Below are 24,282 nucleotides of genomic sequence, written 5' to 3'. Positions count from 1 at the left end.
AGTCCAGCGAATAAAAAGTCAGAGGCTACGCTGGCTGGGTCATGTTGTTCGAATGGACGAAAGTGCCCTAGCTCTGAAAGTTTTCGATGCAGTACCCGCTGGTGGAAGCCGAGGAAGGGGGAGACCTCCACTCCGATGGAAGGACCAGGTGGAGAAGGACCTGTCTTCACTTGGTATTACCAATTGGCGCCAAACTGCCAAAAGGAGAGATGAGTGGCGCGCTGTTGTGGACTCGGCTATAACCGCGTAAGCGGTTTTACCTGTAGAAAGTTGCTGTTTTAGGTAAAAATTAAACACAAGAAAAATCAGTAATCTCGTGCAATGTTTAGAGGTGCCCCCATTGACACAAAGTTTGGAAAATTTTTGTCAAATACTCATATATTCGCAAACATTTTATAAATGCTATTTGATGAACTTAGCCTATGTTAGATAGAAATAAATGGCCTTAAAACATGCGTGTTACGTAACGCGGGGGAGGGGTATTACTTTCCTTACACCCTGTTTGCAGCACTTCTCTTGTTCGCCGTCCATTTATTTGTTACATCGAATTTTACTGCTTAAAACTAGATATGTACTGTAAGTAGTATTTTTCACGTATGTATGATGCTTGAAGCTTAGTTTATAACTGTAAATAGAAGTTATTACTTGTCTTAATACGTCACAAGTGCAAGCATGACAAACGACGAGCACCGACAAACCAAAGACAGGACGGTTTGCCGGTGAAGTTAGATGTTTTTCAAATACCTTCATGCAATGGTAGCGGTTCATAAAACATGAATTAAAGCCCGATAAAACAACAAAGGAGGCGACAGTTCTTGAAATATCTGAAAGATTTGGAATTGTAGCTGTTTAAGAGGATGTCGTGTTCCCAAGGAGGAAGTAAGTTTGTTACTCAACCAGAAAAATTGTGATAGGCGGTATCAATATAGTTGCAACTGTGAAGAATAAGAGAAAAAATACAAGATAGAAAAGAAAAAAGTTTATCGCGTAAATCAGAGGTACACTATTTTGACAAGCCCTGTTGTTCATGTTCTTTGGCTGATGACAAAGCAGCAGCTCATGTTATAGTTTTCTCGTACCAAAAAAGAGATTAAAAAGAGATTAAATTTAACACCATTAGCCTTGCGTGTGATCGCATTGGAGTTTCCAACAGACCCGCGGTTCTTCTTCTGTCTTAAAAGACTATCTTAAGATGATCCTTACAAGAAGCGGGCTGCAATAAAATAATTAGTCATTTGAATTTTGACGGAAAGAAGGACAAGTCTTTGGTTCGAATTGATAAACAAGGGCAATTTTACAGAAAACGACAGATGGAAAATCATTATGTGATTTTATCAGATCAAAGAAGCAACTAGTATTTTGGCAATGTCACATGTGAGTCTAGTGAATACAGGTTTCAATGGTGGTGTTATTCGGCTGATGGAGGAAAATACAATAGGCCATCACAATGGTTTATCTGTCAATTGAATTCAAATGATTTATCACTACGTCATCTTTTGGTCGACAAAAATACTCTTAGCTATATCCTCCGCGCGGGTGTCGACTGGGCAATGGGTGGCGCTGCTTGCACTGTCGTGGACTCAAGCTGCCGCTTGGTTGGCTAAGGCATGACAGTGGTGGCAGGCGTCATCCAGCGAAGGCTGGCATAATTCTCAATTCATTTCCCTGAGATGGACTGCTTTTAACGCTTCCCCGGAGGGAGATGGATGGGGGAAGATGTCGGCCATTGCGATTGAGGTGCCTGGCGGTAGGTATAAAACGCTAGGGGTAGAGGACCCCGAACTCAAAAAACTCACAATGGAGAGCAAAATAGAGGATGAGAAGCGGGCTGGGATATCAGCCCAAACGTCGGTGGGAGATGAGGCTGCTACCACCGGCGGCCACACCTCCACTGCAACGGGAGCAAGGTTGCAGTGGTTGTAGTACTACTGCCAAACCAACTTTACAGCGCACTGGTGCCACAGTCCTCGAAGACTCGGACCAAGAAAGCGCTGTAAGCATCAACGCGGAAAAGGAGGAAGAGCTTCTTCGTTCTCCTGAGCTGTCGACCGTGGGTACCAACTCTGGTAACAAGAGAGGGCCCCGGAAGAAGCCTAACAAGGAGGGGATGAAAGCTAAGGCCAAATACAAGGCGGCGGTCGGAATATGTAACCGACTCGAAGGCAAGTCCAACCTGAAGGAAGATGAGGTGCAACGGTTGGCTTGGGCCAGGGAGGAGGTGAAGACCGGCCGTGCTAATTTCGCAACACGGAACTGGTGCAATGCCTTGGATCCAGCAATTGCTAATCGGATTGAGGAGCAAATAGCTGAAAAGAGGCAGCGCTCGACGGAGAGCGAACCAAAGGCACCAGCGAAAAAGTGGAAGTGCAAGGACGCTGCTGAAAAGCAGCAAGTCAGGCACGCGCATGACAGACCAACGACATCCAAAGCAGCGGCGGCGGCCAGTGAGATTGCGAAACGACATTTGATCGTGGCACTCATTGACCGTAGTAACCCGCTGGGGCAGATGTCACAGGAGAGGTGGAAAATAGTGGAAATGAAGCTATTGGAAGCCCTCTTCGCGAGGATGGATGCTCAGCCAAGCGCGTCCATTCCCACATTTGATGGAGCTGGGTGGCCAAGCGGAGTTAAAATCCTGAAGTGTAAGGATGACCCGTCGCTCAAATGGGTAAAGGAAGCTGTAAGAACGCTTCCTAGCCTATGGGAGAATGGGAGACTGGAGGTGGTGGACCGCAATGATATTCCATTGGTGCCCAAGGCGACCTCGCGTGGTGGACCCGGAATATGCTTTGCGGCTGCTACAACGGCAGAATCCGGACGTGCGACTAGCGACTGGAGGGTGTTAACCGTGGCAAAATCTTCAAATGAAGATGGAGGCCAAAGCTACATCCTCCAGATCAATAAGGCGGCGGACGATATTTTGTACGCAAGGTTCGGGAAGATGACGTGGGGCGTTGGGAGCGTGTTCCTTCGCCTTAAGAAGCGCCACCCCGCAGACAGCAACGTAAACACGCTCGTGAAAGGTGAAGTGGAGAAGTATCTCGGTCTAGAAGAGATCCTCGCGACTTCACTGAACCTACAGGACGTGGAGAAGGCACCGACCCAGCACTCTGGATATGCAGAACCGAGAGCTGAGGGTAATACAGGTGAACCTCCACAAAAGTAGGATCGCCTCCGCCGAGCTCCTTCTCAACTTAGAGAAGGGCGGCTACGATGTGGCTTTAGTCCAAGAACCATGGATTGCATCGGGTAACGTGGTCGCTGGACTAAAGTCACAAAACTTCACCACATACACCCCGAGCGTTATTAACAAGGTAAGAACAGCCATATTAGTGAGCAAAAATTTGTATTCCCATATTGATCTTAACCTCACCACAGACGATCTGACTGTTGTGACGGTAAAGGATGTCAAGGATGAGCCTATACTCCTTGCATCCTGTTACCTGCCACATGATGACGAGGCACCCACGGCGGAGGTCCATAGGCTGATAGCGGCATCCAGAGGAAGGATGCAGGCGCTAGAAGTAGGAGCCGATGCCACCGCCCATCACACGATCTGGGGCAGCACCGACATTAACCAAAGAGGTGAGTCCCTACTCAACTTCATTTTACAAAGTAGTCTAGTGATAGCTAACCGAGGAGAGGAGCCTACATATATAGGACCCACCTCAAAAAACGTCTAAGACATAACACTCTATGCCGGTAGATGTGCAATGGTAGAGAATTGGAGAGTGCTAAGTACACCGTCCTTCTCTGACCACAGGTACATCTACTTCTCTATAACATCTGAACCGAAAATTAAGGTAGACGTTAGGAGAAATTCCAGAAATACACACTGGGATCTTTATGTTCAAATACTAGAGCACAAAAGACTAAGACCTTGCGTATTCAATTCTCATGAAGAAGTAGAGGCAGGCGTGAATCTATTCACAAATGCTCTCAATAAAGCATTTAATTCCGCGTGTCCGACTATACGAGTAAAGCGCAAAACGAAGCCTCCTTGGTGGAACAAGGAGCTCGGATTGCATAGACGAATGGTACGTGATATGTTCCACTGGGCCAAACTAGCAGAAAGTGAGGACTGTTGGAACGAGTACAAGGATCTTTTAAGGGACTACAAAAAGTTGGTGCGCAGAACCAAACCTTCAGTCCTGGATAAACTTTTGTAGCAGCTTGGAAAAGACCAACGAGGTAGCGAGGCTCAAGAAGCTACTATCCAAAAGTCCTGCCCCGTTTGGTCTAATTCGCAAAGAGTACGGGGAGTGGACGGATAACTGTAAGGATTCATTAGAAGACCTGTTCAATGTGCACTTCCCGGGCTGCAAGAACACGGCTAGTCCCATTAACGAAGGGAACAGGGCTGTAAGTGTACCCGAAAATATTATAACAGAACGGAGGATAGAATGGGCAATCCAGTCCTTCGACGCATTTAAATCTCCCGGTACGGATGGAATTATTCCTGCCATGCTGCAAAAAGCTCAATGGTTGGTTGTGCCGTGGTTAAAAACGATTTTTAGGGGGTGCTTGAGGTTCGGCTATGTACCGCATTCATGGAGAGAGGCTAGGGTTGTGTTTATACCAAAGGCAGGTAAAAACAACCCAACCTACTCGAAAGAATTCAGCTTAAGCTTAACTTCCTTCCTCTTGAAAACGCTAGAGAAAATACTAGATGCGCATATCAGAGATGCAGCGCCTCCCGGCAGCTTGTCTAAAGCGCAGCATGCTTACGCAAAAGGCAGATCCGTAGAGATTGCACTCCATTCGCTCGTACTCAGCATTGAAAAAGCCTTGGAATATAAGGAATATGCCCTTGGAGCTTTCCTGGACATCTCCGAAGCTTTTAACAACGTGTCAACGGAAGCCATTCTGAACAGTATCGAGTCAATAGGCGTTGAGACTGCAATACAACGGTGGGTCAAAAGCCTCTTGACTTCAAGAAGGATAATAGCAGAATGGAATGATGCCAGAATGACCAAGGAGGTCCGCAGAGGTACCCCATAAGGTGGGGTGTTATCTCCGCTCCTATGGACATTAGGCGTGAATAAACTATTAAGGAAGTTGGACGGCAAAGCCCCTAAGATAGTAGCATATGCGGACGACATTGCCACCTTAATAACGGGCAACATCATGACAGCCACTCTCAGTACTGTACTGAACTGGGCTACTCACGCAGGTTTGGGGTTGAATGCGGAGAAAACTGACTTGCTTGTTTTTACGAGGAAGTACAAAATTCCCTCATGGAGACACCCCTCGCTAAATGGGATAGAACTCCCTCTCAAGGACCGTACCAAGTACCTGGGGGTAGTCTTGGACAGCAAACTGCTGTGGAAGTACAATGTAGAGGAGAGAGTAAGAAAGGCCAGCAATGCTTTATATGCGTGCAGGCAAATGCTGGGTACAACCTGGGGGCTTTCTCCCTTTCTTATGCACTGGTGCTACACAGCAGTGGTTAGACCGATTCTGCTCTACAGTGCTCTAGTGTGGTGGACAGGCGCACGGAAATCAACGTATCGAAAGCCAATGGAAAGGGTTCAGCGGCTTGCGGGTATTTGCATAACGGGAGCACTAAGAACCACCCTAACGGCGGCTCTTGAAATAATACTAAACCTGCCGCCTATAGATTTCTTCGCTGAAAACAGCGCGGCAAAATCGGCGGGGCGCCTTATGGCAGCAGGAGAATTTAAGTATAGAACCTTTGGGCATAGCTCAGTGGGTAATGGCAATTTGGCGAACACCGACTACCTGACCCCATCTTTCAAATGGGAAAGAAGGTTCAAAGTAAACCTAGAAAGAGATGGCTGGCGTAAGGGCATAGCACCTGCACGCAGCAATTTAAACATATATACAGATGGCTCGAAAATGGAACACGGAGTAGGCGCGGGGATATACTGCCCGGAGTTAGGTATAAGGCAACCATTCAAACTACCGGACCACTGCAGTATATTTCAAGCGGAGGTGTTTGCAATTGGAAAAGCCGCTGAGCTATCCTTAAGCGCACCAACAAGATATTCTAAAGTAAACATATACGTAGACAGTCAGGCGGCAATCAAGGCAATATCATCCTTCAGTATATCGGCCAAAAGTGTCTTAAGTGGTAGGACAGCAGTGGATGATGTCGCCAGAAATAGGCGACTTCAATTCTACTGGGTGCCAGGCCACAAGGGCATAGAAGGTAACGAGATAGTGGACGAGATTGCCAAACGAGGCGTAAAACTGTCATCCGAAAATATTATGAAAGTTGATAGACCTATACACTGTCTATATGATGATCTAGACAGAAACTTGGTAAAAAAGTTCAAAACGCGCTGGAAGAACATACCGGGATGCAAAACCGCAAAAGTTATGTGCAAGGCGGTAGATAAGAAGTACACGAAATTTCTATTGGCGCTCGATAGAAGCAAATGTAGGAATATGATCGGCATATTCACTGGTCACTGTCCTGTGGCGGCGCACGCCTACAAGATGGGGCTGATAGATCGTGAAGGCTGTAGGAAATGTCAAGAGCAAGGCACCAGAGAAACAATGGAGCACCTCTTCTGTGAATGTCCTGCATTATCAAAACAACGGCTTCAGCATTTGGGGGCTGCACAGTACGTTAATCTGGAAGAGATTTCGTTGGTAAAGCCACAAAGCCTTTTGAAATTCGCAACAAGCGCTGGCATCCTAAAGGATGACTACTCCTCATTAACCAAGTGACGGCACTCCATCTGGTTTCACAAAGGACCAAAACTGGTCTATGTGTGGCGTTGTAGCCTGCCAGAGTAACCTAACCTAACCTAACGTCATCTTTTATTACACTTATACGGAAAAACTAACGGACCTAAAAGCTTTTCGGGCGCCATTGGACTACAAATAAAAATATGTCAAACAATGCTGATAGCCGAATTTACCGTTATACCCACAATATTACCTGAAATAACGAGGGAAGTGCTTAGTACGAAAATCACGAGTTACGGTCTATTGAACAAAGTGTAAATACTGTTCAACGTAGAAAAAGGAGGCAAAATCTTCAAATTCGCTCTGAAGAGCAAATTAGAAATACTCGAGAACATAGATCTCGGCGAAAAAATTCCGAGGTACGGAATTTAGAACGCATGCATGGTCGAGTACAAAGACAACATGCAAGAACATATTCTGAAATAATAAGGGAAGAACGTAATAGAGAAACACAACGTCGACTGCTTATCAGGAGGGTGCAAGGGAAGAAGTTCTAAATCAGAGACTTATCATGCACTTTATCATGTGAGAGTATAAAATTTATATTTATAAGTAATACAATAAATGTGGAATAAGGATGAAATTAGTTAATGAAAATTATGTTGTGAAAATTATATGAAAGAGAATGCAGAAAAATATGCTACACACTCATATGGACGCAATAAACAAGACAAAAAAGTAATAGTACTATAATTATCAAAAAATGTCATACAGACAGAAATTTGTAAATCGTGAGCAAAGATGGAGAGATTAAAAGAAAACTGTGAAATAAGCATAGCTTGTTAGTTTACGATGAAGGTAGGGCATCTACACGCAACTCATTAAACAACGGATGGCTCCAAAATGGATGACGGAGTAAGCGGTGATAAACTGTTTGGAGTTAGTAGTAGTGGAGTAGCCCAGAATGCAACAGGCGGCTACCCCAAAATTAATATCTACGTACACAGTCAAGCGGCAATCAAGGCAATAACCTCGTTTCGCATCTCGCACAAATGGGTTTTGAGTCCATGGTGGCAATAGATGGAGTTGTAAGAAATAAGTTGCTACACTCTCTAGGCATTGAGGGCAATGATATTGTAGATGGAATTGCAAAGAGTGGTGTACAGCTGTCAACGGGGCAAGTCGGGACCAGCATGGCAAGGAAGACCATAAAGCGTTGGAAAAATATACCGGCATGCAAAACCGCTAAAGCCATGTGTAATACAGAATACAGAAAATTCCTACTGTCGCTCGATAGAAGGAAATGTAACCGATCACAGTCTGGTGGTGGCGCACGCCAATAAGATGGTGCTGAGAGATCGCGAAGACTGCAGGAAATGTCAAGAGCATAGAACCAGATAAACAATAGAGCATCTCCTGTGCGCTTGTGCTGTACTGCCAAGACAAAGGCTCCCGCATTTGGGGGCCTCATAGTACGAGAATCTGGCAGAGGTATCGTTAGTAAAACCACGTAACCTTTTAAAATTTCAAATTCGCGTCAAGCGCAGACCTTCTAAAGGAAGACTTCTGCTCATTAACTACGTGACGTCACTTCATGCGGTGACGCAAAGGACCAAATTGGTTTATGTGTGGCTTATTGGCCTACCAGTGTAACCTAACCTAACCTACCTATATGTTGTCAATGCAAAAGTGTGGTAAACTTTAATTCTATCATTCGCCACATTCCTGTCGATATATTTGTGTATGACTTTCTTAAAAAATAAAAAAAACATACCGTTTAAAATCGTATTAAGTTCATATCTCTATTAAGACACTATTTATTTGTTGTAGTTGTCACCTTTCAAGTTTTGTCGAATCACAGCAGATAGCTAATATTTACCAATAAAAAATTCCAATGCGTAATCATATTGCAGAAACCAGTTTACTATTGATATGTTAATTTCGTTTATTTATTTTTTAAACCATAATATGTAAATTTAAAATTATGTGCTTTAGTGATACAAAAGTATTTTATACGAGCGTTGCATATATGTTGTATAAGTATGTTCTCATATTGCTTTAAATGAAACTGGCATAACAGCGATATTAGTGTGGATTTACATACATATGTATGTATGTATGTATGTATATATATAAATTCGGAAATATACTACAATGTCCACTTTATGTTTTATGTGTTGTTGTTGTGAGTTATTATATCAATTCTTTATCGTTTTGTTTAGTACCACTTTCGGCCAGGTGTTTACTTTTCTTTTCAAGACCAGTGTGATTAGAGATGTCTTTTCTAACGATGTTTGATATCTCTTTTGGTTTTTTTTTATTGTACTCATCTTTATTTATTGCTAAATTACTCAATACATTCTCAAATATGCCATGTTTAGTGTCAAGCAACTGTTCTTCCTCTGTTGCAATTTCGTGCGGAATAATATAAGTTTGATGGCGCAGTTGATCAACATTTAGGGGATTGCGACAATGTTTATCGATGTTATTCAGTAAGTACTTTTCGCTGTTGGAAATAAAGGGAGCTGTCATTGGTAGAGTGTTGTTGCTATCACAATTGGTAACATCTATCTGCTGCGCGGTATATGACAAATGATGATGGTGATTGTGTAAATAACGGTGTTGTCGTCGATACAATTGGCTATGTTGCTGTTGAGCAATATAACCTTTATGTGGATAGGCATGATATGTTGCCTGCTGATGTTCGTGCAATCTGTATAGAATATTTTGATTAAACGATCCAACACGCATGGTATATGTACATATGTATGCTAGACAGTAATACTGCCTACTTGATTTATAGTAGATCTCACCGAATATCAGCATGATTTGGAGAATTCATTTGCATTTTATGCGGTAGGTGGGTTAAATGCAATTCAGCAGTTGTTGCAAAATGTCGATAGCTTTCATGCATTTGCCTTGTTGGGTCAATACCAATTGCTGTGGAATCTTCAGATATGGATGTCCACATGTTCTGTAAAAATGTTTAGATTGTTATAATTAACTGTTGTTAAAATAACTGTTATAAGTATATGCATGTTCGTGAAAAAATGTTGATACAGTAATATACCCCGCTATTTAAAAATTAACTAAATTTTGCGTAAAATAATCAAAGTTACTAAACCCTTAATGATTGGGAATGAAAATGAAATCAAAAAGGTGGAAACAAAAATATTATGTTTGTGTCAATTCTTAGTCTAAGAAAAAATAGAATCCAAAAAATTATAATAGAAGTCTAGCATATAATTGAGGAAACCTTACCTAGTAACAAGGCTTTCACTATATACATATATACTATGTATATCGGGTGATCCAAGTAGAGGTAGTTTTTTCAATAGCCCTTTTCTGACAGAACACGCGCGTGTCGTGTATCGTGCCAAGCTGTCATGTTATTTTTGTTCAGTATTGTTTGGCATTTCATCGTGGAAAAATTGGCCGGTCGATTGGCCACCAAGACCTATCACACCGTTAGACTATTGCCTGGGTGGATATGTAAAGTCTAAAGTCTATAAGAACAGTCAAAATGCTCGAACGTGTCATCGAGAATTGGACTATTTGAAAAAGATAATCTTAAAAAAAAAATACCAAAGAATGTATTCCCCTTTAAATTTGAATTTTCTTTGGTATTTTCTTTGAAAAAGTAGGGAACCTCGATATGGATCACCCTTTATTACTATTATAAACTCCCAAAAATGTCTTAGTAAACTGTTGAGATAATCATAAGGCAGTTATCTGCAATAGCGTTGTAAACAAATTTGACTTATTTAAGTAGTATGACGCTGCTTTCTAAAACCAATTATTAACATCAGCCAAAATACAATGAAACGTAAATATGTATGTATGCATATAAAACTGAAATAATAATAATATCCACAATAATCCACATAGAAAAATCGAAAAGTAAGCGCTTTCTAATTCTTGTAGTGTATTTAAACCTCCCAGAAATTTTTATACTCTCGCAACAAAGTTGCTAAAGAGAGTATAATAGAAATAAAATTGTTAGATATGGGGTTATATATACTATATATATAACAAGTAAGGAAGGGCTAAGTTCGGGTGTCACCGAACATTTTATACGCAATTTATTTATTAAATTTTATTAATACCACAAACCACTCACATATTCGTCATATATATGGCATAAAGTCCATTGAAATTTGGAAACCCTAATATTAGTTATATAGGAGTTAGGTGAAGTTATGACCCGATTTTATGTATTTTAGGCATGGAGACATATTATTAAAAGAAAGATATTCCGCTGAATGTCTTCAAAATATCTTAGACTTACCTATATTTTCGGTAGAAAAATTAGAAGCACTGAGGTCCTCATGTTCGATATATGACGATATTTAGAAAGGGGTGACACTGTATAAATGCAGTATTATTGCAAAGTTCTAATCCGATATCTTCACTAGTGCTTATTTTATATATTGTAAAGTAAACTATTCAGATCGACATCAAAGTAGGAAGTAGACGTGGTTGTGAACCGATTTGTACTATTTTCACATCATATCATTGGGATGACAATAAAATATTATGAACCGAATTTCATTGAAATTGGTCAAGTAGTTTCGGAGATATGGTTTTTGGCCCATAAGTGGGTGGAACCCCGCCCATTTAGAGCTTTGTGTACCATTTTGAGTGCAGCTCTTCTGTTCCATCTTTATTACGAAATTTAAGGTTTCTGGTGGTTTTCCTTACTGAATTAAAGCATTTTTAATAGTTTTCAACATAACCTTTGTATGGGAGGTGGGAGTGGTTATAATCCGATTTCCTCAATTTTTGGACTGTATAAGGTAGTACCTAAATGAAACGACTCTTGAAAGTTTCCTTGAACTAGCTTTAATAGTTTACGAGATATGTACGAAAAACTTAGCAGGGGCGGAGCCACGCCCATTTCCCCAAAAAATTACATCCACATATGCCCTTTCATAGTGCGATCCTTCAGACCAAATTTCATTTCAATAGTCTAATTTATGGCTTAGTTGTAACTCTTAATATGTTTTCGGATATTGCCATTTTGTGGGCGTGGCAGTGATCCGATTACGCCCATTTTCGAACTTAACCTTCTTATGGTGCCAAGAAATACGTCTACCAAGTTTCATAAAGATATCTCAATGTTAACAGACAAACATTCGGATTTGAACTTTACTCGTCACTCTGATCACTTTGGTATATATAACCCTATATCTAACTCGTTTTGTTTTAGGACTTACAACCAACCGTTATGTGAACAAAACTATAATACTTTAGCAACTTTTGTTGCGAGAGTATAAAAGTCAGAGTATCGAAATCGGGCCGCTGCCACGCCCACAAAATGGTGAAAGCCGAAAGCATATAAAGTGCCATAACTAAGAAATAAATAAATTTATAAAAGTAAAATTTGGTACAAAGTAGCGCACTAGGAAGGGGCATATTTGGATGACACTTTTTTTGGGAAAGTGGGCGTGGCCCCGCCCGCTATTAAGTGTTTTGTACATATATCGTAAACTACTAAAGCTATATCAACTAAACTCTTTAAAGTCGTTTTTTTAGCCACTTACTTATATACAAAGGTTATGTTGAAAACTACTTAAAATGATTTAATTCACTAAAAACACTAGAAATATTAAATTCCATGGTAAGGATGGTACAGAAGAGTTGTACTCAAATTGGTATACAAAATTTGAAATGGACGTGGCTCCGCCCACTTAGGGGTCAAAAACCATATCTCCGAAACTAATCGACCAATTTCAATGAAATTCAGTTCATAATATTTTCCTGGCATCCCAATGATATGTTTTGAAAATGGTTACACCCGAACTTAGCCATTACTTACTTGTTTTTATTGCATTGCGCTGATTTGAATACAAATTAATTTTGATATTACATAAAACAAAAACGTGCTATATAGGCCGAAAATTCGTTGGAGAATTTGCTGCTTTACATTTGGTTTCTTCAAATAAAAATATTTTGTTATTTTGTATTGGATTTTTTTGTTTTTTTTTATTGTAGAAATAAAAAATAAAATAAAATAAGTAAAAAAAGTTTAGCGGAGTCTATACATTGAAATGGAAATGGTGGTGGATACGCTTACATATGACATATGTACGTTTGAATCAATTACATACCTGTAAATTAGGCAAATAATCGTGTTTGCCATACGATGGTGAGGTCGGCAGAGAATCGTGGATTGTGTTCCTGTGTGCATATTTGTTTGAAACAATGTCAGTTATCTTAAAGAATTGACATTTAGGTTTCAAAATGCCGTTAAAGTGTTTTTATTTAATGAAAAGTTTTTAAAGCATGTTGCTGTAACATTTACAAAAAAAAATATTTTGTTAAAAATGTAGAAAAAAGAAAAAAGGCACTAAGTAGAAAAAAAGAGTATAAGCCGTAAAGTATACAAAAAAAGTTATCTGAATATTTATTATTAAAGCGAAAGTAAACAACTGGACATTATTTGGTATTAAGAAATTGAAATAGATAATAAGGTACTAAGACTAAAGGAAATATAATACCATTTTATATTATTACTTACCTTATTACAGCAGCAAATAAATACTTTATTTATTTATAGTTAGTACAAGTACATATATGATACATCCATACTCTAATCTTATTAAGTTTGGAGCGAGCCGATTAATTTATTCGATTAGTAATATGATAAGTATTTGGAACATTAGTAAAATGTCTTGTAGTATAGCTTCGCATTTAGGAAAACAGGATACAGCCGTTGAATAATATTTAAGGGACTATGCCAGTATGACATTTTCAGAAAATCGATTTTTTTTTTTTTTTCTTTATTTGATAGTTTATACTTTCAAAAATATGCTGTGAAGGCGGTTTCTTGAATAGTAGCGTTCCAAAGAGCGACCGCCCGCAGGTATAAGCAGCTAAATTCGAAACTTAAAACGCTTTTTTCTCGAAACGACATTTCTCAAAATGACATCATGACAACGATATATTGACCGATCGACTTCAAATTTAAACTGAGTAATCTTGCATATGTTTACTATGTATATGCTTACAATGACCTATGATCTTTTTGATTAGTTGAAAATTGTCTATTTGACAAAAGACCATTTTTTTACCTTAAAAATCGAAATATTTTTTCAAAACTACGCCATTTTGTAAATTTAATGTCCTTTTTGAATTTTTTTTGTTTCGAAAACTCATTCGGCCGGAATCATGTCAGCAGTTGGTGAACTTTTTTTTTGCACCTCCGATGATAGCATATAACTCCGTTATTTTTCAATATTTTTGTAAAAAAAATGAAATGTTGCTGAAAATATACCTTATCATGTGCAAAAAAAATTCGACACAATCGATCAAGTACTTTCTTTAAAAAAAATCACGAAAATCGTCCAATCCATTTTTTCATAGGTTACACTGGTATAGCCCCTTAAGAACGATGCGTTGACAATCATATATCCGAGTACGGCATTAGACTGGATTATCCTAGACTGCTATTACAGCACAATGGAACGTTTCCAAAATAATGGTTTTTAATGCCTTTAAATATTTTCGGAGTTTAAAATCGCAGAAAGGGAAAATATTTAAAATCTTCTAACCAGGTTAATACGATGATCATGAGGTTGTCAAAACAGCTGTACACCTAGAAAAGCTAATAACAAAAGGAACAGTTTAACTTCTATTAGAAACTTCTGGCCTTAACTGTAGACAAGTACGGAAAAAATTGTTGGTAGCGCCATCGAAAAGGAACAGTTTAACTTCTATTAGAAACTTCTGGCCTTAACTGTAGACAAGTACGGAAAAAATTGTTGGTAGCGCCATCGTAACCAAAGGTCGTATTGCATTTGCTCATGGTCACAGATCCTGAACTCAAAATTAGTGGATTTACATTTTATTCAGGGGTTAGGTTGGGTTATACTGGTAGGCCAATACGCCACACAGAGACCAGTTTTGGTCCTTTGCGATACCAGATGGAGTGCCGTCACGTTGTCCACGAGGAGTAATCATCCTTTAGGATGCCTGCGCTTGACGCGAATTTTAAAAGTTTTTGTGGCTTCACTTTCGATACCTCTTCCAGATTCTCAAATTGTGATTAATTCTGGGGTGAAACAAATATATATAAAGTTGGAGGTGAAAATTTGTAGCATTCGATTCTTAGTTCGTCTCACCGTACCAACCACTAATTGTAAAGGTCAATAAGGCTCAATAATGATATGGAGGTGATTTTCATGGTACGCTGTGGAGTCAACTCGTCGTATTGAGAGTAATTTGAAGACTTCAACAAAATAATGTTCCCCATTGGGGCGGACTGAGAATCGTCGAGAGCAATCTTAAATCCAATATAATATCTAAGAAATTACTTAAAAATGCATTTAGAACGCAAAATATTACAAATTTGGATGAACTGTTTCAAAATTCACAATAACATGGGTGTCCATTCCTGTCGAACGTTATGTATTTGCGACAAAATATTAATACTCATCCTTGCTCTTGTAATTGTTATGTTTTAACCATTATTTTGCTTCTTAAATATTTTTCCCGACTGAATTTCCCCTATTTTTAACTTTTGGGCTTGGATCAAAAAAATTTCCGTTTTTTCTAAGAAAAATTTAGTATTCTATGAATGAAATTTATGATATAAAACTGTTTATCCTAGGAATTTAAGCGTTTTTTATTAGTTTTTAGTATTTTTCAACAGGTGTATGTCGAAGCACGTAAAATTCATTACTAATGGCTGATACTTTCAGATACTAAAGATTACTGGATTTATATCTACTGTAGAATGTCGATTTTTCGATTATCCGAACGTATGCGTCTCAGCTCTATTTATCAATTTAAAAATGTTTTGACGGTGCAACGAGACTTGTTACGACATTTTTATTCCCACCTCCATCTATATACTCCTCCTCTCATTTGTTCGCGGGCTAGTGTTTGTTATTGTTTCATTTTCTTTGATAACTTTCAACTGATAGAAATTAATAGTAATAACATGGTAATAACAGAAGCAATGAAAGTTTTTAGCATTGGTGTAGAGAGCGATGAAGAGAATATTAAAGAGTAGATGAACTGTATAAATACTGTGACCTGTATAATAATATCTATTAATACAAACAATTTTAATGAAATAATCATTGTGGATCGAATTCTTTAATTTACTTTTTACCCTAATCATACGATTTCAATTTCACTGTACAACACTCGGCTAGGTATTGGACCAAACAATAAAATTTTTTTAAAAGTCTTTTTTTTGAACTTCGAATCCAAATATTTCGATTTTGTAAAATTTGGTATAAATGATCGCACTAGGAATTGGAATGTTTGGATGCATTTTTTTTAAGTGGGTGTGGCATGCGGGATAAAACTTTACAAAAGTACTGTATATGACCTGTGGCATCAGTTGTAAAATTGTCGAAATCGGACTATAACTTTTCATGGCCCGGGATATCGAACATGAAAGACTCAGTGTCTAAGGGTAAATTTTCACCGAAAATATCGTAAAATCTCTCAGATATTTTAATGTAATTCAGAGGAAATATTTTTTTTCTAATAGTGTGCCTCTATAGCAAAAATAATTATAATCGGGTCATAACATCCCCTTGCTCTCAAATACCTAATTGTAGTTTTTCAAAAATACGGTGGGCTTTATTCCGCATATATTGGTTAATATGAGAGATATTAAGTGAGCGTATAGTCTTGAAAATGAGTGAAATAGGTTCAGGATTTCCTCAGCCATCATATACTATATATGATGATTTTCGATATTCTATTTGATTTTATGCCGAATACATGGGTCGAATTATGTGTTTTCTTAATAAAATTATATCAATAAAATGCGAGAATATAAAATGTGGTTTCACCCGAACTTAGCCTTTCCTTACATGTTTTACTTAGGACTCAATCTCCCGGAAAAAAATAGTTTGGTCCATACCCAGAAAAAAGTGGATTTTGTCGTATAGTGTTATCACCAATAATTGAGGAAATCATTTATTTACAAATCATAGTATTATATTTGTAGAATTACACATTGAAATAAACAAAAAAGTAAATAATATTTTGCGGACTATGCGGGATTCCTGTACGTTGAACCGTATAGAAAATTGTCGCTTTAGTTTTTGACTTTTGTTCGACATATGTGGGGCGTACATCATGCACCACACTGTACGGGGTCATGCCGAACACTTTTTCTAAAAATTTGAGAAAAAAATATAGTGATGTACAATAGGAGCACTAACACTACTATTTTTATAGATATTTATGGTATGTACATGCATGATACTTACCGTTAATGCTTCCCTAATATACATACACACATACTGGCAAGTGTACAAATTGTATATGTACATATAATATATACAGTTGAACTTCCACAACTCGAACTTTTGCATTGGAAATTGAAGTCAACTTTTATACAAATGACCTTCCGTAACTCGGAAGGCTCTCTTACTCGATGTGTTTTTGTGGATTATGGTGATTCGAGTTAGGGAAGTTCAACTGTATATGTACATATATACGTATGTACACATATATATATATGTACATATGTATGTCTGTATGTATATGGAGAATTATAACTATATACTATATTAGATGATATGAATTAAAGAACATCAAATTTTTTTTGTTTTTGTTGATTTGCTTGATTAATGCTCTTACTGTGGCTGATAGTTGCAAGAGAAAGTGAGTCCGTCGGTACCGTTATCACCAACACCTACGGCAACATCATTTAAATCATTTACATCATCAACAGTTTCATTGCTAACGCCGCCGACATCACCATACATACTGGTACCGTTACGATTGCTTCCAGTTATGCCAACGTCACTGTTGTTCACCGCAATTATGGCATCAATATCTACAGCGGCGACGCCATCGCTGGCGATCTTGATACCACTTGCACTATCGACTTTGTTGCAAGCCGTTGCAAGCATACTAAAATTTTTAAGCGTGTTAATGCCAATTAAAGTATTGTTGATGCACAGAAGATTATTATCATTGGACATGCTGGTACAATTTTGTTGCGTATTTAATTTCGCTGTCTTATTATTGCTACAAATATCGCTCATATGCCTTTGGCTACCTTCGCAGATATCAATGCCGTCATGATCGCCATTATTGCTATTCATATCAATAACAATATTACTGTGAATGTTGTTGTTTTTGTTAATGTTACAATTATTATTTCGACTCTTCACTTTAATGCTGTTATTATTGTTGCAATTAGCATTGCCTTGTTTTGCATCAAGTGAGATTGGTTCTACAGACGTAACAGCATCCGTAACAGTATGGCAAGCGTGTACCCTACGATCACCACGGTCACAATGCACATTGGTGCAAAGGTTGCGACCGACATTTTGACTAATACGCTGTTTCTGCTTTTGTTGTTGTCTATTTAACAATTGCTGCGCACCGCTGGTGCCACTTGCTTCCTTGCTGGTGTTGTTATTGTCAGCAGCGGCACCAGCGGACGCCTGCGAATTGGACTTAGGCGATGACAACGGTTCATATTTGCGCGGACGACCACGCGATAAATGGCGTCGTTTCACGAATTCACTGTCGTCTACCATCCAAAAGGAGCCAAAGTCATCTTCATAGCGCACAAAGCATTTATGCAGCGACAGATTTGTGCGTATGGCATTCTGGAATATATTCATATATTTGGAATATGGTAAAATCATTTATTTTTCATATATAGAGATTAATTATATTTATTGGTATTAATTGCGGAACGTTAAAGTTTTGTATAGCAAATGAATTTGGTGATGCCGCGTACGTTTAGCGTTTTGTTAGTGACCATTGTATTTGATTTTTTGTTGCAAATAATTTGTTTTGAAGTTTGATAAGATTTGGTGATGTAGAAATAAAAAGAAATAAGAAAATTTCGAGTTAGCCATAATGTTAAGTGGTATCAGTTTTAATATAAACTTATACTTTATACAATACCATAGTATTTTCAAATATATACACACTGTGTATGTATTTATTGCATACTTATACCATTAAATATTAAGTAAATATAGTTATGTTAAATAAAAGATGTCAACATTATTTTGAAATGCTTACATAGTAAGAATTATAAATATTATATGCATATTTAAATATGCATTTAAGCAAATATTTTTACTTAGATATTCATAAAACTCAGCCTCGTAAAAAGTTAAAAGGAAGATACAGTTAATAGTTTTATTAATAAAGTATGTAAACATATTTTTAATAACATGCGATTAAAGTGAAAGAAAATTTTTAAATCATTTTTTTTTAATTTGTTAAAAAAATTAATTTTTTTTAATTGTATAATAGTGGTGTTTGCCAAGTATAATATTAGTAAATAACCGTGTTGTTACATAAACTACTTAGTACATGCATATAGGTTTATTTATTGTCCACGATCGTGACAATATGTAGTTAAAAAGTTAGTATAATATATGTAAATATGAAAAAGAGTTAGCATATTGGTTCTCATTATTGGAATAAATAGTATTTAAAAAGTTTAAGAAAATGTTTATTATCAAATAGAAAAATTTATGCATATACGTATAATGTTAATAATGTAAACAATTTTAGTATAAATAACTGCATCATATACACGCGTACACTCATATGCATATTTAAAGTACCGAATAAACCTACAGCTTTTGTAAACCCACTTTTGTAAACTCACATCTCTTTTTTAATAGACGCAAAATCAAAGTCGTCCTAACACTGTTGCACAACACTAATAAAGTCTGCACAACATGACATATTGTTAGTTGTTTTGTGATTTTGGAGTAATAGTATCGGGTGAAACAAGTAGAGTTACTTTTTTCAATAGCCTTTTTTTGACAGATCACACGTGAGTCGAGTCAAGCTGTCATCTTAATTTTGTTCAGTATTGTTTGGCATTTCATCACGGAGAGACTTACGCCTAAACAACGTTTACAAATTGTTCAACTTTATTACGAAAATTCACATTCTGTAAAGAATGTTTTTCGATCGCTTCGCTCAACTTAATCGGCCTACTGAGTGTACTATTCGCAATACCATCACCCATCTTTAGACCTAGCATTCATTATTGGATAATATTCAACTGAATAGACCACGTCCAGCACGCAATGAAGAAAATATAGCAGCCATGTACACAAAGACCGTGGAGTGTCGATTCGGAGCCGTTCGCTGGAAATCGGTTTAAGCTCATGATAACGGCGACATTTTTTTCCTCACACATCGCATTAATCATTGATTTATTGAGAGAACAGTTCGGTGAGCAGATAATTTCACGTTTTGGGATGGTCGATTGGCCACTAAGATCGTGTGATATCACACAGTTAGACTTTTTCTTGTGAGTATATGTAAAGAGATAATTTTAAGAAATAAATGCCAAAGAATGTTCTTTGGAATGATAATAAAAATTCTCCATTAAATTTTAATTTTCTGTGTTTTTTTTCTTTAAAACAGTAAGGAAACTCGAAATGGATCACCCTTTACATTTGTAGTCATTTGAGATCTTACGTATTTTTTATTGCTTTTGTCGCCCGCTTGCAAGTAGTTCACAAGTCGTGTTATTTGTCATATTGTTGTTATTGATGCCGCTAAGGCATATATAGTCAAAATGTCTCGGAAATTTTAAAAGTTCAAACCGATACATACAGCCATGGACGCATAAATACACAAAGGCGGACCAAATATTAAATCTAATTTCCTTTGCTACATGATTTATGCAATCCATAAGTGCAACATCATATTTTTTTCCGCCTCCATAGGATGTAGGGATATAGTATAAATTATAATATAGTACAATTTTTTAAGTTTGTATTATGCCCTGGTCGAAAAGAAATTTGATTTCTAAACGCTATTGCCAATTCAAAAGTTCGAGTTATAGAGATCTTCGAGTTATGGAAGTTCCACTGTACTTGTTACCATTATGATGATGATCCCTGCGCAATTATACTATTACTTACAGTAAAATTTTGTTTGTGGCAATTTTACTTGTTATAGTATTGATTTGACGTGGGCACATAAATAACACATTTTTAAATGTTTAATTTTTTATGTTAAGTTCTGACGTGTTATTAATTTTATTTTAGGATTCAATAATAATTTCTCCGATATTTTCCATAAATGGGGCGGGGAATACATTGCACACCGGAAAAGAGAGCGCTTACATGCGACATGAGCAAAAAAGAAAAACCTCCTGTCGAAATTCCTGACATATTGATTTTCTAGCGAATATTTAATTTAATGCTCTTAATGAAAAAGAAAAGACCCATCTTCTTTAAAAAAATGATTCCTGAACACTCAGAACTCATAAAACCGATATAGTATTGACGAAATCTTAGCAAGGAAGATCAAAGCTGATCCTTTAAATCAGCAAGACAAATTATCATCGATATTAATGAAGAATCTTATGTGTGTATATTTAGAAAGATTGTAAGAATACTTCTCAACGAAACTCAGCTCTTCTGACGAATTAGCAGAAAAAAACTAGCCCTAAAAAAGCCACACCAAAACTCGACTGGTATTTGAAAAGGCCCACAGAAACAAATCAACATAATTTAGGTCGAAGGTGCTTTGGAGCGACAAAAATAAGAGAAATAGCATGAGTTTAGATGGAAAAACTATTGCACGTCATCCACAAGTTAAAGCCCTTAACCGTATGTGAGCGAAAAATTCCTTAACCCTAGGTACAGTGGCCGAAAAATATCTCCCCTGTTTCCTTAGGTATGAAAGTAGGAAAAGCTTCTTAGAAAATCCATTTTATTAAATATATTAAAAAAAGTTATGAAGGAAAAACTCAAAAATGCACTTGACAAAAGTCTACATACAGTAACAAAGTAATGTATTTAGTACAAAAATTGTATTAATTCTAGATATTATTTGCATTATGAGTATTTACTTAGGACACCGTTGACACCTATTACAATTTAAATCCGCCATTACTACTAAATTTATCAACCCATCAGATGTAATGCTGTTCAAAGTATCTATTATGCGGTTTTTGAGTATAAAAGTGATAGAAATCTGTTTATTTTTGTAATTATTACCTTAAAAAATGCTCAGATATGTTCAATTATTCTAAAATCTGTGATATGCTGTTCTGTGTATAAATGTATTGAAGCTTTTGCTACTGTTTTCTTTTTTAAAACCAACGAAAACAGGGGATGTATGCAAACATTTGTCGGAAACGGTATAATTCGCTGTTGGAAGTAGGATGGCCTGAGTCGCGTTTTCTTGATATGGCGTTATGTAAATTGTTCACATTAATGGTAAAATGCATTGGTATCAGTATTTGGATATACTACATAATAAAATGGAGCCATTATTGTTTGAGTTCTTGTCCATAAACTGGATATTTATGCAGTAGAATAATCCGAAAGTAGTTGTTGGGCATGGAAAAATTTATTATATTGGATCGATCTGCGCAAAGACCGGACCTCAATTCAATAGAAAATTTATGGAATAATATGGAGACACAAATAGCACAAAAAACATTAAAAAATTTGGATGATTTATGGGCTGAAGTTGAAGACGCTTGGTATACAATGCCAAATGAGGGATCTCAAAAAACGGGAGAAAGAATACAGGATAATAACTTAAAATATTTAATCATTTGTATACTTTTTCCATATTCCTATAAACTATTTTAAAATTTTGCTATTTAAGTGTCCTGTGTTTACCTCTATTTTTATTACGAGTAGAATAGTTTTTGTGTTTTCATAATGTGAAACTAATGCCTCTTTAAAACATAAATTGAAAAACTTAATGAATAAATAAATGATTTCTTTATTGAAGACCAGATGTGATATTTATGTGTCCATAGCTGAATTTTCGTTAAATAATAGTAATAGATGACGATGAGTATTCCTCAAATGATATTAGGGAAAGGGTTTTATATAAACTAAAACTTTACAATTCATTTCTATTTTTATACCCTGAACAGGGTATATTAAGTTTGTCACGAAGTTTGTAACACCCAGAAGGAAGCGTCGGAGGCCCTATAAAGTATATATGTAAATAAATGATCAGTATGTTGAACTGAGTCGATTTAGCCATGTCTGTCTGTCTATCTGTATATATACGAACTAGTCCTTCAGTTTTTAAGATATCGTTTTGAAATTTTGCAGATGTTATTTTCTCTTCAAGAAGCTGCTCATTTGTCGAAACTGCCGATATCGGACCACTATATCATATAGCTGCCATACAAACTGAACGATCGGAATCAGGGGCTTGTATGGAAAACTTCCGCATTTTACTACATATCTTCACGAAATTTGGTGTGAGAGTTATTGTTCATAGAAATAATTTAATCTCCGAAAAAATTGTTCAGATCGGTTCACTAAAGCATATAGCTGCCATACAAACCGAACGATCGGAATCAATGACTTATATGGAAAATTTTCTCATTTGACGTGGTATCTTCACGAAATTTGACATGGATTACTGCTTAAGGTAATAATATTAATTAATTACTTTGTTTTACTTTTGTTTTTACATATTTTTTCTTACGTCTTTAGATTTGCTTAAACACATAGTTACTAAAAAAATGCACCAGTGAAGGGTATATTAGCTTCGGTAGAGCCGAAGTTAACGTTTTTTCTTGTTTGAATATATTTCTTTCTATGCCTCTCTAACTGATTAATTGCTGATTAATTGCCGAAATAGTACATGCAATAGACCCGGAAAGTAATAATAAGGGATGCAATAGCACACTATTTTAAGAAACCAATAATACGGTTTGTGAACTCTCTAAAGTAGGCTAGGTAGTATGTTATTAATTATTATAATTAACCAAAGCTACTGTCATCCCTATGTTGACTTTTGGCCGGGAGTTACGAGCAACTTCTTTGGCAGCTAAGTTTGGCCAAAATAAGTAGATATGCGTGTAGATGAATATGTGTGTGAGTTAGATGTTGGCAAATACGTTTATGCATTTCAAGATTAGAAAAATATTACAACAATAGACTGTTTGAAAGTATAAGTAGTTAAATAATAAAAAAATTCGAAGTGATCGAAAATATCGGTTCGATTGCATAGATGTGATGAAAACTTATCCAAATCTTTTATTGACATATTTAGAAAGCTAAAATTGCAGACCATAGGATAGGATACAGGAGGAGGGGGTTGGTGTGACAATTTCGCACGTACCCATAGCCCAATGTCAATGCGCTATTGGCCATTGCAGCAGAAACGCCGACACCAGCGCTACTATTGAAATCGATATTATTGTCATTGCTACTGCCATTACTGGTAACACTGCCGCTGGCGCCATTAATACGGCCACTGGAAATATTTGTGCTACAACCACCGCCGTTGGCAGCCTTGTCAGCAACTGCTGTTGACATTACCGCTGCAGCTGCTGCCGCCGCCACCGCCGCCGCAGCAGTTGTACGCTGCGGTCGTCGTTTGTAAAATTCAATCTCGTCTACCGTCCAAACAGCGCCCTTCACGTTCTCAACTCGCGTAAAGCATTTATGCAGCGATAAGTTATGCCTCACGGCATTCTGTGGGTGGTAGTGGTTATTTGGATATCAAATTGTTTTGTACGCGTGTGATTATTAAAACCGATTAACATATAAATGTATGTATTAAGAGCAAATACGTAGTAATTGCGTATACAAATAAACCTAACAAATCAAAAATCTTTGTATTTGATGCGAATAAATGCATATGTATTTTTTAGATGAACAATATAACAAA

General features: G+C 37.2%; 1 protein-coding gene across 7 annotated transcripts in view; it reads right to left on the bottom strand.

Annotated features, from left to right (window-relative positions):
• Positions 1 to 9,230: 9,230 nt before the first annotated feature.
• LOC105219951 (putative uncharacterized protein DDB_G0282133) overlaps positions 9,231 to 24,282 on the bottom strand; it is an 85,244-nt gene continuing 70,192 nt past the window's right edge. For 6 of the 7 annotated variants that reach the window (XM_054235656.1, XM_054235653.1, XM_054235654.1 and 3 more), the window contains 3 exons: positions 17,266 to 18,248; positions 12,768 to 12,948; positions 9,231 to 9,631 (listed from right to left, as the gene is read on the bottom strand). In XM_054235656.1, coding sequence (XP_054091631.1) covers positions 12,936 to 12,948; positions 17,266 to 18,248 — 996 coding nt within the window. In that variant the 3' untranslated portion in view covers positions 9,231 to 9,631; positions 12,768 to 12,935. Of the gene's footprint in view, positions 9,632 to 12,767; positions 12,949 to 17,265; positions 18,249 to 23,730; positions 24,087 to 24,282 lie in introns of all 7 variants that reach the window. The other variant, XM_054235660.1, reaches the window with a different exon arrangement.

The sequence above is a fragment of the Zeugodacus cucurbitae genome, chromosome X (genome assembly GCF_028554725.1).
Source record: "Zeugodacus cucurbitae isolate PBARC_wt_2022May chromosome X, idZeuCucr1.2, whole genome shotgun sequence".
Taxonomy (NCBI): domain Eukaryota; kingdom Metazoa; phylum Arthropoda; class Insecta; order Diptera; family Tephritidae; genus Zeugodacus; species Zeugodacus cucurbitae.
This window is presented reverse-complemented; position numbering and strand designations above follow the sequence as displayed.